The sequence below is a fragment of the Muntiacus reevesi genome, chromosome 3 (assembly GCF_963930625.1).
Source record: "Muntiacus reevesi chromosome 3, mMunRee1.1, whole genome shotgun sequence".
Classification (NCBI taxonomy): domain Eukaryota; kingdom Metazoa; phylum Chordata; class Mammalia; order Artiodactyla; family Cervidae; genus Muntiacus; species Muntiacus reevesi.
This window is the reverse complement of record NC_089251.1, coordinates 264,619,621-264,634,756: the sequence shown is the minus strand read 5'-3', so window position 1 is coordinate 264,634,756 and position 15,136 is coordinate 264,619,621. Positions and strand designations below refer to the sequence as shown.

The following is a 15,136-nucleotide window of genomic DNA, read 5'->3' as shown; positions in this document are numbered from 1 at the left end:
ACTGGAAAAAGAAAGGAAATTTCCAAAGAAATTTAAGTGGTATGTCTTCATCTGTTAGATAAATTCAGTCCTGTCTGCCAGTTCGTTGATCATTTTTTTGTTGTTCTTCATCACTTTCTTGAATAAAATTTATTCTCTTTCGGCAAGGGCTCATAGATGCAATATTTTGAATTTTCACATGCTCTAAATTGTTTCCCAGATATCCTTATACTTAAAAAATAGTTTGGCTGATAAGAACTTTTTTGGTTCCTGGGTTATTTTTTCTTTTAAGTTTTATTTATTTGTTTATTCATTTTGGCTGTACTGGATCTTCATTGCTACACATGGACTTTCTCTAGTTGGGGCGAGCAGGGGCTACTCGCTACTTGGGGTGCACAGGCTTCTCATTGCTGTGGGTTTTCTTGTTGCAGAACACAGGCTTTGGAGCATGCAGGCTTCAGCAGTTATAGCTCATGGGCTCTAGAGTGTGAGCTCAGTAGTTGTGGCATATGCGGTTGGTTGCCCTGCAGCATTTACAGTCTTCCCAAACCAGAGATCGAACCTGTTTCTCCTGCAATGGCAGGCAGATTCTTAACCACTGGACCACCAGGGAAGTCCTGGTTTCTGTATTTTTTCCCATGAGTATTTTCATGAGATATTTTCCCTCTGCTTTCTAGAGCTAAGTAGTGTATAGCCTGATTTTTTTTTAATCTTGTTTGTCTTTGAATTTCACCATTACCATTACGTATCAGTTTGTTCTGGAACATGATGTGCCTTTTTAATCTGCACCATAACACTATATTTATGAAAGTTTTCATGAGTTGTATCTTTTTATATTTATTCAATTTTGTTCTATTTTTTGGGGTGGGGAGGAACATCTGATGATGTGCTTGTTGGATCTTTTTGCATGACTTCCTTGTCTAACCCTTTTAAACTATTTTTTTCCTCTCTTGATTCTGCTTACTTTTCTCATGATTTTTCTGTCCCTTACCAAACTTTCAGCATTGTGTCTCAAGTTCGACTACTAATTTTGCCTTCATCCCTGAAACAGCAGAATGTTGTTTTCTGGTTCTCTCTCGAGTGCTGCCCTTTTATTTTATTTTCTTTTGTTGTCTTGTCATCACTTCCAGTAAGCTCTTAGGTCTTTACTTTGTATTTTCATTTCATAGAAGCAGGTATGTCATTAAGTTTCTTAATTCCTGGCACAATTTCCATCTGCTTGGTGAGAACATTTACAGTGGACATCCTCATTTCTATACACCTTTTTTCTTGCACCATCTTTAAATAGATACTGTGCTAGTTCTTTTCTGAATCCTAATCTTTGAATGAACCTACTGTGGACCAACCAACCGTCTGTAGTTGGTTCTTATAGACTGAGCTCTATACTGGGTTAGAAGTTTTCCTGAAGACTCAGGATGCTGTTTTGAGGGGTTTTGGCCATTACTTCTCTCTTTCCAATGAAAATGCACTGCTGAAAATGGCAGTTTCTCTCTTCCTGAGTTTCACCACACAGTTTCCCTGTGGAGCTTATCTGTGTCTGTGTAATTCCTAGTTCATGCCTTGCCTCTTGGATCTTGAAACTGGTCAGGGTCCAAGTTCTACTTTAATGTCATCTCCCACTGTTACAAACCATTTTGGTTTACTGGGTCAGAGTATGCTCCTCACTTTGAAGAAGTATACTGGATCTTATCTCTTAAATTCAGTTTGTAAAGTTATTCACTAATATCCCACCAAGTCTGATTTTAAATCATTTTGAGAGAGGATTCCTATGGTGAAACCATTGCTTAGTTTGGATGCATGAGATCCCAGTCACATCACCCTTACAGCTTAAATTTTCTTGTTTTCTTCCTCCTAATCTATATTCACATGGCTCCAAAAGCGTAAAAAGGTGTCCAGCAAGGAGTCACCCCCCTGTCCCCCATCCGCTACACTCTTTGTAAAGTAACATGCTGATAGCTTTCGGGGCATCGTTCTAGTGTTTCACAAGTGCAGTCAAACTCAAATGCAATTCTTAACTTATCCTTTTACCCCCAAAATTGTATAATTCATGGATTCCTAAGCTGCTCTTACTACAGCTTGCTGCATGTGAGTCTCATAATTCAGATATCCCTCTTTGGGTTGTTTTTTTTATATATATAACAACATATATTGAAAGTTTTCCATTTCAGTATGTGGAATTCCATTGTTCTTTTAGGAGCAAAATGATGATCCATTGTATAAAAGGATTTGAGGTTTGTTTCCTGTCCTGTACTATCATAAATAATATTACAGTGAATAACTTTATACTTAGGTCATTATGCATGTGTGCAAGAAATCTGTAGGATAAATTCCCAAAAGTGATCACAAGGTGAATGTGATTATAATTTTGATACCTGTGTCTTAATCTCCCTCCTTAGGGTTTGTACCAATTTACACTGCCTCCAGAATATTTAAAAGTTCCTGTTCCCTTACAGCTTAAACAACAGAGTACACTGTCAGTTTTGGGGATTTTTGCCAATCTGATAGGTGAACGATGCTTTATCAGTGTCTTTTAAATTACATTTCTCTTCCTCTGATTAAGACTTAGAGTCTTTGCTCTTTGTTAAAGGCCATTTTTGTTTTCTTTTTAGCAAACTGCCTATTCATATCCTTGGCTTCTTTTTTTATTGGACTGTTACTTTTCTCGTGAAATTCTAGGAGCTGTTAGTATGTTAAGATTACACTTTCATCTATGAGTCTTTTTATGATACTTTGCTTGTAGTGTGTTTTAGGAGGTTTGCTTATTTGTTTAGAGTTAAGTTTATTGATCTTTTATAGCTTTTGGATTTTGAGTCCAAAAATCTCAAATTTTTGTTAGATTGTTAGAAAGCTCTCCCCCACTCCAAGGCTATAAAAAAAATTGTATCTTTTTTTCATGTTTTGTTTTTTTCCATTAAACCTTTCATTATTTTCATATTTATCCTGGTGTACTGTGTGAAGGTAGGGATTCAGTCTTATTTTTTTCAAGTGACTACATAGTCTTCTCAGCATCATTTATTAAATAGCCCATTCTCCCTCTCTCTGATTTGAATTCAGCTTCAGTTATGTTACCATTTTTGCAATTTCAGTAGTTTGCTGCCTTTTGACATGCTATCTGTGTTGATATCCCTTTGAATTATTAGGCATTCATAACTGTAACTTTATCTTGTGGTAAGGGATGATATAAAACTGGGGAAAGAAAGAAGTGCTTCAGGGATCAAGGTTAAACTTGTTAATCAGGGTTTTCTGTAATCTTCCCTCAGAACCTTATCTTTACTTTGTTCACAGAGTGAAGTATGTTTATTATAATAATACTTGCTCGAGATTGTCAGAGAGTATTGATTATTAATGTTGAAGATACTCAGATGACTAAGGATTAATTTATTTGGTTCATGGGCTTCCCAGGTGGTAGAGAACTCACCTGCCAGTGCAGGAGACATAAAAGGTGTGGGTTTGATCCCTGGGTGGGGAAGATCCCCTGGAGGGAGGGCATGGCAACTGAATGCAGTATTCTAGCCTGGAGAATCCCATGGACAGAGGAGCCTGGTGGGCTACAGTCTCTAGTGTCGCAAAAAGTCGGACACGACTGAAGCAACTTAGAACGCACACATCTTGATACCTTTCCAGATGAAAGGTTACGGCAGTTTAAGGATAGAAAATCGATGGGCAGTTAAGTTTATTGGTTTACCTGTGGACTTCATAGACATGTGACAAAGTAAAACTCTTTAACTATGATCTAGCACAAGACTGCCTGCTTTGTGTCTGGAGAAAAGTCATAGATTGTCATGTCTTTTCTGTCTTCCCAGTCGACCAACTCTGTCTCTCCAGCATCCACCGTCTGCAGCAATTAGTATTCAACGTCCTGCCCAGTCACGGGATGTGACAACAAGAATCACACTGCCATCTCACCCTGCGCTGGGGACACAAAAACAGCAGCTGCATACCATGGCGCAGGTAAAACCAGAGGCAAGGAGCCATCTGTGTAGTCTGTGGGCTAAAACCAGAATTGTGCAAGCCTGGCTTAAAGCCTGGCAATACTGAAGGGAATGGTTGCTTTCAAAGGGGGCCGAGTGGGAGAAGTTCTTGTTTATAATTGTGTTGTGGGCTGTTCCCCACACAGAAAACGATCTTCAGTACTGGCACACCAGTGGCTGCAGCAACCGTAGCTCCTATTTTGGCAACCAACACCATTCCTTCTGCAACCACGGCTGGTAAGTCAGCAACCTGCTCTTTCTGCCAGGTAAGGAGGAGGCCTAAGTTGTGGGTTCCATTTTTACTTCTCAGTTTCAGGCAGAGAATGAGAATTAGGCTCAAAAAATTCTCTTAACTTTTCCCAAAATCTTGGGATTTTGAGAGTGTGGAATGTATCCAGAGAGGCCATTGTTTAAGAAATTCCCTTTCTACCTTTGCACAGTGGCAGTATCGTAGCCAATGAGGTTTATCCGAGGCACGATTATTGCTAAGAAATTCCCTTTCTCTCTTGTTCCAGGATCGGTGTCACACACACAAGCTCCCACAAGTACAATTGTTACCATGACAATGCCTTCACACTCGTCCCATGCTACTGCTGTGACCACCTCAAACATACCAGTTGGTAAGTGTCATGCAACGTGCAGACAGAAGCTTACAAGGAATTTTTCAGCCCATCTGACCGAGTCTTCTTATAGATGGCTTAACTGCCCTTTTTTTTATTGTTAATTTTCAAAGCAACACTGACTTTTAACTTTCAATATTACTTGACATACAGATTTGGCAGTTCCATGGTAGAGCAAGAAAAGGTAACAGTCTTTGAGAGCTCAAAGTAAACTATTTTAACTCCACTTTGGACTTACTCATCAAACTTCACCTCTTCTATGTGTACCTTTTAAAAAAATAAATTAACTTCACTGGTAAAAGTTCGACAGGAACAACAGGAAAAGCAAAAAGGAAGCAAAAATCGGGAATGGAAGGAACTTGTACACTAATAGATTGTTCGGGAAAAATCTCCGGGTGATGCAACAGTGGGAAGAATGCTAAACCTCGTTACTTCCCCGATGTTCTTGTCTTGAGTGACACCCAAAGTACTTCATGACCATCCTAAAATTCCTGGCCGTGGAAATGCCGAGGCCGCCGCGGCGCAGGGGGGCGGGCGCGCGCGCGCGCGGGGTGGGCTCTTGCGCCCCAGTGCACGTCCGGGCGCCGAGACCCTGTCGTTGGGCCTCGGCCCAGGGTCCCCAGCAGTGAGTGAGGCAGCATGTTGAGGCGCAGCTTGGAAAACCGGGACGCTCAGACCAGACAACTGCAAGATGTCACCAATGTGGAGAAACATTTCGGAGAGCTGTGCCAGATCTTTGCTGCTTACGTGCGGAAAACCGCCCGACTGCGAGACAAAGCGGACCTCCTGGTGAACGAAATCAACGTGTATGCCTCTGCCGAGACCCCGCACTTAAAGCAGGGCCTGAAAAACTTTGCGGACGAGTTTGCCAAACTTCAGGATTACCGACAAGCCGAGGTTGAAAGACTTGAAGCCAAAGTAGTTGAACCTTTGAAAGCTTATGGAACCATTGTAAAAATGAAGCAAGATGATCTCAAAGCAACATTAACAGCAAGGAATCGAGAAGCTAAACAGTTAACTCAGTTAGAAAGAACATGTCAGAGAAACCCGTCTGATCGACATGTTATTTCACAGGCAGAAACTGAATTACAAAGAGCTACAATGAATACTACCCGAACAACTCGACAATTTTGAAAAGCAGAAAATAAAGGATATAAAGACTATATTTTCAGAATTTATCACTATTGAAATGTTATTTCACGGCAAAGCTTTAGAGGTCTACACTGCTGCCTACCAAAATATACAAAAGATTGATGAAGAAAAAGATTTAGAGATTTTCCGACATTCTCTGTATCCACAAGATTATCCATCCCGTTTAGCTATTGTAAGAGCGAATTCCAAGTCACCTCTTCAAAGATCATTGTTAGCTAAGTGTGTATCTGGAACAGGACAGGTATTGACCTGTCGACTAAGAAAGGATCAGCAAACAGAAGAAGATGATGAAGAGGATGAAGACTTAGATGTTACAGAAGAAGAAAATTAAATCTCTCAAGTAAACTTTGCATTTCCATTTTCATCTTAAAATGACCTGGAATCCAGAATTACTAAAACTGAAAAACATAATACTGGCTTGATACGTTAAACCTCAAATGAATTCCTATTGGAAATGTAGAAATTATTAAAGGAAATTTATGCCAACCAAAAAAAAAAAAAACTACTTCCAGGCTTTGTGTATTCCCCCTTTAAATACATGTATATTTTCATTATTTAAAAATCTTTGAGGGATTTCTCTGTTGGTCTCATGGTTAAGACTCAGTGCTTTCACTGTCAGGGCTTGGGTTGGATCCCTGATCAGGAAATTAAGATCCCGTAAGCCGTTCAGTGTGGTCAAGAAAAGATATCTGTAAAGTTTTTGGCCGTCAGAGTTGAGTAATAGAGAGAAGAGATTGGGAAGCTTTTTCCATAGGGCCAGATCATAAATACTTCAGGTTCTGCAGGCTTCATGGGTGTGTGCAACCACCTAGCTACAGACAATATGTAAACAAATGAGTGTGGCTGTGTTTCAGTAAGACTTTCTATGGGCATGGAAATTTGAATATTGTATCATTTTCACATGTCACAAAATATTCTCCTTTTTAATTTTTCCCCAACCATTTAAAAATGTAGACCCATTGTTCGGGGGCATCAGCTAGGTTTGGCCTGCGAGTTGCTGACACTGATCCTCAGAGCTGATAGCTCACTTCAGAGCTTCCAAAGCATAAACTGTGGTGTGTGAGGCAGAACACTACCCTCTTTAACCCACAAGTCACAGGTTTCAGGATGGTAGTGTTGACTGTGCCTTGGTTCTGTAACAGTGAGAGTGCCATCTTACTTTCCTTCACTCCTAAAGATACGAGACAGCTGCTATATTTATAACATATTGTACTTTTCAAAGTAGAGCTGCCTTCTGTGAGAGGACGCACTGACACACTCAGACCTGGTGACCAGACACACAAGTGTGACTCCCTAGCCTGCTGTGTCCCAGCTCTGAGGTGGGCCCTCCCTCCCCACTTCCTTCCTTTGTGCCTGTGACAGGCTATAGCTTCCACAGTCCTCTTAGCAAACTTGAGGGCACATTTCCAGAATATTGGTCGGACCCAGGAAACTCTTGCTCCTCTTTCAGAGAAACCAGAGTACCAGCCCCTAAATTGGTGTTCAGTGCTTTTAGCGAGAGAATACTGTGGTCTTTCTCACATTCCTGCTCACTGTGACTTGGCATTAGAGACCCTAAACTTCTTTTCCACCCCTCTGAATTTAATATCATTTTTGTGAAGTTTGGGGGTGGCGTATCTAGCATTAAAGCGCTTATGTTGAAAAAGATCGCTGACTGTTCCATGTTGTCATTGCAGATTGTTTTCTGGCTATACCTAACAGTGTCATCAGTCATCCTCAGCACTGTATAAAGTCAGAGCCAAGCCCATTCTTTTCATTTTTATAGTCAAGAGTCTCACTAGAGAATGTGTAGCTATGAAGAAAATCAGACCTGTAAAGAGGAGCTGTGTACCCTAGAGGGGCTCTCTGGTTGTGTCTTGAACCCTCTCTGTGAAGAATTATTTAGAGATCAGTTTTTATTAATGTCGCTGTATCCTCCAAAGAGTAATACTGTGGAAATAAACTCACCAAAAGTACTAGGAGACAAATAATGTTCATTCATTTGGCTGAACCTACCAACTTTCTGCCTCCGCTGAGTGTGGTTATATTCTCTAACTCTAGGCTGTGGTTATATAGTCTTAACTCCCTAGCTCCTTTATCTTCGACGTTTTACCATTTACTAAATTCTAGATATGAAAATCATTCGACACAAGTGTCCAAACAAATTTAAACATCTGCCACTTAATGTGATTTTGTCTAAGTTTCATCAGGATTTTTGCTCTAGCTTTGTTTTCCTCGTGTAGTAATCCAATGTTTGTTACGTCATAATGGGATCCCTGTATAGAAGTGCCTTGATTGAGAAGGACACCTGATAAGAACCCTGGGAATACTGATTTTCAGGTTAGGGGTGTAAGAGGCGTATTAAAGCCACTTAAGGGACTTTTTGTGTCACTTGCTTTCTCCAGGTAAGATTAAGTATTGGATTCAGCCATTGTTATTAATAGGAAAGTACTGGATCGGGGGGAAAAACCTGATTAACCATAGGCATAGGGTTCCTTCCTGCCATAAACGCCTGTTTCCACTAGAGTGACATCCTTATTTTTCTCCACACATGACAGTGGTCTCAGAATTAGGTGATCATGGTGTTTAGAAAACATGAATTATCTTTAAAAATAGCCCCAATTTATGATTTCTGCATTGTGATTTTCCTGAAGGGTTTTTTTTTTAATAATTGAAGACATGGTTTTTAATTAGGAAAAAGTAAAAATATTATTCATGTATGTGTTTGTGGTAACCAGGCTCTGCTTAGCTACTCTGCCAAATGACAGCTACTTCCCTATTGGAAGCATTATTTTTTCTCCTCCCTTTTATGGGCATACTGACAAAACAAGGTTTAGTTGCTTTTTACTCAGCACAGACTCTACTTACTACTGATGAAAAGTGCATCATGCCGACTTGTGTCTGTATTAAACATCAGGGGCCGTCCTCAGTGGTGAACTTGAGCATCCTAGCCATCTTCCTGCAGCGACCTCCCAGCTGCCTTCCTCAGAAGATAGCTGGGCATGGGGGCAGGGGCAGGGTGTGGTGTTCAGTGTGCTGTTCTTTGGGTGATGTGTGCCTGTCATTGGTGTGAGTTGGGTCTTTATACAGCTGGAATTAAATTGGAAAACTATTATTTTTATTTTTGCCATAAAATATGCAAAATCACAGGACACTCAAGAGACTTTAAAAATAAAGTGGTCCTCTAAAGAAGACTTCCTCATAGATGAGAAAACTGAGCTTGAAATGATCTCATTACTAATTAGCTACATTATTACTAATTAGTTATGGACCCTGGAGAAGAATCAAAAGTATTTGCCATTTCTGTATTCACTTCTTTTTTTTTCTTTTTTTTAAGTTTTCTCCTTTTAAAAAAAAAACGTCTCCAGGAAGCCAGGTCAGGAAGAAAGGGCCTGCTTGCTGATGTTTTTGATAAAGTATTAATATTGAACCCTGCTTTGACAAGTAACAGTTGTGAATGTATCAGTGTATTATCAGATTGAAATAATTCAGTTGAACCCATAGGTACTCATCTTTTCATTTTTTATTTTGGTTAAAAATCTAGGCTTCTTATTACCATTTGCATTCTTAAGATTGTTCCTAGCCAAGAATGTTTCGGCATGCCAGTAGAAGCATTTGAGCAGTAATGTAATTGGATGATACTTTTTTGTAGCTAAGGTGGTGCCTCAGCAAATCACACACACTTCTCCTCGGATCCAGCCTGACTACCCTGCAGAGAGGAGTAGCCTGATTCCCATTTCAGGACATCGAGCCTCTCCAAATCCTGTGGCCATGGAGACCCGCAGTGATAATAGGTAGGAGGGAATGTGCCCCATCATGTCACCAATTGTTTTGATTTTCCAGTAAAACAAATTATCCCACAAATATGGCATATATTTCCTTATTTTCAAATTTACCACTGAAAATCCAATACATTGTGTAATTTCTTTAATTTTATGAGTGAAGCTGTGCTGTATTTACTCATTCTCCTTTTGATGAATGTTCTAGTATCATTTTTTTTTTTGTCTTGTGTATTTCTCGGTTTAATTTATTTTGAGCCATTTTGAATATAAGGATGACAGCATCATGACCCTTTTATACCTAAGTACAATTTCCCATTTTCCTCCAGAGAACAAAACTGTTCTTATTTACCCACAGTATGGGTATCTGAAATGATCCTTTAGCATTCCATTCTCTTTCATACATTGACATTTTAGAAGAGTATGGATTGGCCAGTTGTTTTTGCAGAATATTCTTCAGTTTGCACTTGTTGGATTGTTCCTCATAGTTAGATTCAGCCTGTGCATTTTTGGACTGAATACCATTAGGTAATAAGCTCTTCTCATTGCTATATATCAGAGGACTCATCCTCTCCTGTTCTCCCATTATTGGTTATGTCAACATTGCTTCATGAAGTTGATGTTTGTCAGATTTTTCTACTGTAAAGGTATATTTTTCTTCTTTGTAAATAACTAATTTGTGTGGAAATACCTTGAGACTATAGATATCCTGCTGCTGCTGCTGCTGCTAAGTCGCTTCAGTCGTGTCTGACTCTGTGGGACTGCAACCCCATAGATGGCAGCCCACCAGGCTCCCCCATCCCTGGGATTTTCCAGGCAAGAACAATGGAGTGGGTTGCCATTTCCTTCTCCAATGCATGAAAGTGAAAAGTGACAGTGAAGTTGCTCAGTGGTATCTGACTCTTAGCGACCCCATGGACTGCAGCCTACACGGCTCCTCCATCCATGGGATTTTCCAGGCAAGGGTACTGGAGTGGGTTGCCATTGCCTTCTCCGATAGATATGCTACTCCCCAGTAAACTTTTACTTAATAGTCTTTGCTTCCATTGATTATTGGCTGGATCTGTTGATGCTTGCAATATGATGGTTGCAAGATAGTGATTTTTTTTTTTTTATCATTTCCTATATGTTTATCGATTGGCATCCTCATGTAAAGAAGTTTTATCAATCCTCATTCTTTTGTTGTGTATTTTGTTTTTTTAAATCCACATGGGCTCATGGACTTGGTTTTGTTTATTCATAATTATAATCCATTACTGTCACCTGTTTTAATGCTCAGATTGTCTCCAGGTTGGTCCTTGGGAGCCCCTTCAGACTAGTTACTGTGGGTTTTACTATGTCCTGGTCATTCTAGCCCTTTCTTTCTTCTCACCACAACAAAATACTTGAAGCTCCTCTTGAACTTGACCTCTCTGAGCCCTGGTTCCTTTTCATCATTTAGAACCAAGATCTAGACATTAGATCTGTTTATCTTTACTGGATTGTCAATTCTTCTAGGCCCTTTAGCAGGAGAGGTAGGAAGTAGATAACATTTTTAAAACTAGTACATCTGGGTGCCTCTGGTTCAACCCCACTGCCTCCCCTTTCTGTATTTGTAGTTCCCTTCTGCCTCACAGTGAGAACCTAGCAGAGTGCATATGAAGTGATTTCATAATTGGATCATTTTTAAATACTCTTGTTTGATTATTATGGTGTATAGAAATGCTTATTTTTTTATAATTAAATTTTTTTATTTTTAATTGAAGGATAATTGCTTTACAATATTGTGTTGGTTTCTACCAAACATCAACATGAATCAGCCATAGGCATACGTATGTTCCCTCCCTCTTGAACCTCCCTCCCACCTCCCTCTCCATCCCACCCCTAGAAATGCTTATTAGTTCGGGGGTTTTTTGGTTTGTTTTTATCAAGGTATGGTTGATTTACGGTGTTGTGTTAGTTTCTGGTACACAGCAAAGTGATTCAGTTAATATGTATATGTATACTTTTTTTTCTGTATTTTTTTCCATTATGGTTTATTATAGAATGTTGAATATATTTCCCTACACTATATAGTAGGACCATGGTGTTTATTTTATATATCGTAGTTGGTATCTGCTAATCCCAAACTCCCAATTAATGTCTTCTCACCCCCTTTCCCCTTCGGTAACCATAGGTTTGTTTTCTGTGTCTGTGAGCCTGTTCCTGTTTTACTTATTTGTATCATATTTTAGATTCCAGATATCGATGATATATGACATTGGTCTTCTCTGAGTTGCTTCACTTAATATTGATAATCTCCAGGTCCATCACTGTTAAAATACTACTTTCTCTAGGTCTGTGTGCTTTGTTGTAATTGTTCAGAACCCAATTTGAGAACTGTTGGTATGACAGTTAAAAGTATGAATAGTTTGTAGGCGATAGGATCATTTGAAGGGAAAGGAGAAAATACACCGTTTTGGTTCATACTGTCTGTGTTCCGTCTGTAGGCCATCTGTTCCTGTTCAGTTCCAGTACTTTCTCCCAACGTACCCACCTTCTGCATACCCACTGGCTGCGCACACCTACACCCCAATCACCAGCTCTGTGTCCACCATTCGGCAGTATCCAGGTAGGAGCCCCACTCTTACGGCGACTTTTACCGTTGTAGCTTTGCAAGCAGTGACATAGAAATTCATCAGTGGGTATTTCTAGTATGGATTTAATGACTCTAGCTTCAATTTTCAGATTCAAATAAGCCTGAAATCTAAAGCTTAAAGGTTGTAAATCACCATGTCTATGACTCTAAAAGGTTGTTACTTATTAGTGATATTAGCATGATTTTATCCCACCCTGAGGATAATTATGATAGCAGTTTTGTTATCCCTTAAAATGGTAGTGCAGTTAAAAATGAATAAACCTATACTCTTCTGGGGCATCTGTTTCATGGGTTATTTGTTGTGTTTTTAATGTTAGCCCAATTATGCTCAACATTCACCATCCAGTCTTGTTATTAGTGTTCTTTTTTCCAATCCAAAGTAAACAATACTTAACCTGCAGGATTTGTATAATCTTTTGCTGTGACACCCTCAGCTCACTTTAGGCCTGAGAAAGCCAGGTTATCAGAGTGTAGCCATTGTCCTTCTCATGTGCCTCCAGGGCTGCCTGTGGCCATTGGGCATTTGAAGAGGACCTGGCACAAATGAAGAACTGAATTTTTTGTTTTACTTAAATTAAAATGAGAGAAATTTCAAATATGTTTGGAACAACTTAGCAATATGAACCTACTTTTTGCAAAATTGTCAATTTTATGGAATCAAAATAGAAATCAAGTAGTTCTGATAAAAACTTAGTCTCTGAATTGAAATATGATTTGAGAGTAAAATATACCCTGAATTTTGAAGACATAATATGGAAAAGAGAATTTATAACATGTTACTAATAATTACTCTTATTAAGATTATTATTTTAAAATTATCATTTTGGGATATATTGAGTTAAACAAGATGTATCATGAAAATTAATTTTACCTATGTTTTATTATATTAATGTGACTTCTGGAAAATCTAAAATTGCGTGTATGACTTATATTTTTGTTGGGCAGTGCTCATCTAAAGCTTTCAAACATGGGATGTTTAAACAGCTTTGGAAACAGATTCTTCCACCTCTACATTTTCTGTGTGTGTGCTTTGATTTTTTTCTTTTTTTTCTTTTTTGCCGAGGGTGGGGGAGGAGATGTTTGTTTTTAAAAACTTTCTTTTTTGTTTTTTATGTTTTTATTTTATTTATTTATTGGACATGTAGCATGTGGGATCTTAGTTCCCCAACCAGGGATCAAACCCATGCCCCCTCCATTGGGAGCTCAGAGTCTTAACCACTGGACCACCAGGGAAGTCCCAAAACTTTCTTTTTGAAAGGAATTTGTAACTGTTCTTTATTAGCAGTCTTATAAAGTAAAATCTTGTTTAATTGATTGTTGCCAAAAGTGGGATGCTAAAAGTATTGTAGAAGCATGTCTGTGTGTGAGTATGTGTTACACTGATTGCTGAAAATTTTGAGTCTCTTTATCAGTATTAGCACTTGCCTTCAGGTTCCTTCCTTCATCCACTACCTCAGCCAATTGATACTTCCCTAACAGTGCAGTTGTTTTGCCTTTCTGGAGAAGGTATAGATAATTCATGACCACTGTGTATTTCTCTGAATGCTAACCAACTGAAAAGAACATGCAGAGTCTCTCTTGAGCTAGAGCTGACTATGCAGACACTATCATTTATGTGTAAACTTTTATTGTAAAAATCCTTCATAAGAACACTCTCTGAAGTATTGGGGATCCTGCCAGTCATCTATCTCTACATTATTCTTTTTTCACCTCTGCAGTAGCCCTGATGGACACTAACACAGAAAAATAAATAGCACAATCAGTACTTTATTTCTTCCAGTATCAAGCCATCACTGTTGGTGCAGTTGAGAGGTAGTGTAGTATTTGTCAAACATATAAGTCTGCACATGGATGGACACAAAGGAATAAATCATTTAGAAACCAGCTAACAATATCCTGTTTTCAAGTATCATGAATTTATTAGCTTATTTTAAAACAGATATTTTTAGGTCAAGAACAGAACAGGAAAATTTGTATATAATAGGCTCTGATCTTGCCAAATATGGATCACTTTACTATATAGTTTATGGTATTTAGAACAATTGTTTGTGGTCTTGGTTACTTTTACAGATGAGATCTTTTTGGTCTATTAGTTATAAGTTAGGTGGAGAGATGAATATATAAGTCTATATATATAACTATATATAACCATAGGGCTTCCCCAGTGGCTCAGTGGTAAAGAATCTGCCTGCAGTGCTGGAGATTCATTCAGGTTCAATCCCTGGGCTGGGAAGATCACCTGGAGGAGGGTATGGTAACCCACTCCAGTATTTTTACCTGGAGAATCCCATGGATTGAGGAGCCTGGAGGGCTACAGTGCATAGAGTTGCAAAGATTCGGACATGACTAAAGTGATGACACATATATGTAACTGTATATATATGTGTGTGACTGTAGGTATATCTGTATATTTTGCAAAGTGATCCCTCTCATATTGTTCCTGAAAATTCACCTTTTGCAGAGGTGTTTTCCGTTTCATTCATTCGTTTATTCATTCATGCATTTATTAATTCCACAAATATTTATTGAAATTCCATGTAAGATCCTATACTAGCTCTGTTTTTAAAATTGACTTATAAACAGATGTTGCTTTCAACAAGCTGAGAGTCTAGTAAGGAGATGAGATGTGAAAAGGTACTATAATATGCTCAAGCTCACAAGAGAGACTTGAGCAAAGCCACGCTGTTTCTGAGGTAAGAGGTTATTTCTACTTGAGAAGGTCGGGTTGGAGGTCAGGAATGATTTCCTAAAAGAAATGACATTTGGGAAGCATCTTTCAGAATGGATAGGGCAGAGCCATGGTAGGACTGGAGAAAAGCACATTTCTGTCTGTGAATAAAGTATTAGCTAAATAAAATATGTGCTTGGAAAAAAACAGTGGGCAGGCTGCAGAGACTCCTTTCCCCAGAGGCGGGGACCCTGCTGCGTGTAGCGCCCCCTCCGACTCCATGTCGGTGAGAGCGGGGCTGGGAGGGCGCCTGGATCCCGAGAGCTGCGCGGGTGACCAGCTGGCTGGAGGGGCCGGGGTCAAAGGTGGAA

At 39.2% G+C, this 15,136-nt stretch overlaps 1 protein-coding gene and 2 pseudogenes across 4 annotated transcripts in view; all 3 read left to right on the top strand.

The window, feature by feature from the left end:
- Positions 1-15,136, top strand: part of SAP130 (Sin3A associated protein 130) — a 75,477-nt gene that overhangs the window by 19,161 nt on the left and 41,180 nt on the right. For all 4 annotated transcript variants that reach the window (XM_065931988.1, XM_065931989.1, XM_065931986.1 and 1 more), the window contains 5 exons: positions 3,783-3,930; positions 4,097-4,187; positions 4,466-4,570; positions 9,354-9,495; positions 11,949-12,070. In XM_065931988.1, the coding sequence (XP_065788060.1) occupies positions 3,783-3,930; positions 4,097-4,187; positions 4,466-4,570; positions 9,354-9,495; positions 11,949-12,070 (608 nt within the window). The remainder of the gene's footprint in view (positions 1-3,782; positions 3,931-4,096; positions 4,188-4,465; positions 4,571-9,353; positions 9,496-11,948; positions 12,071-15,136) is intronic.
- Positions 4,379-4,439, top strand: LOC136165572 (U4 spliceosomal RNA; annotated as a pseudogene).
- LOC136163529 (CBY1-interacting BAR domain-containing protein 1 pseudogene) lies at positions 5,210-6,098 on the top strand (annotated as a pseudogene).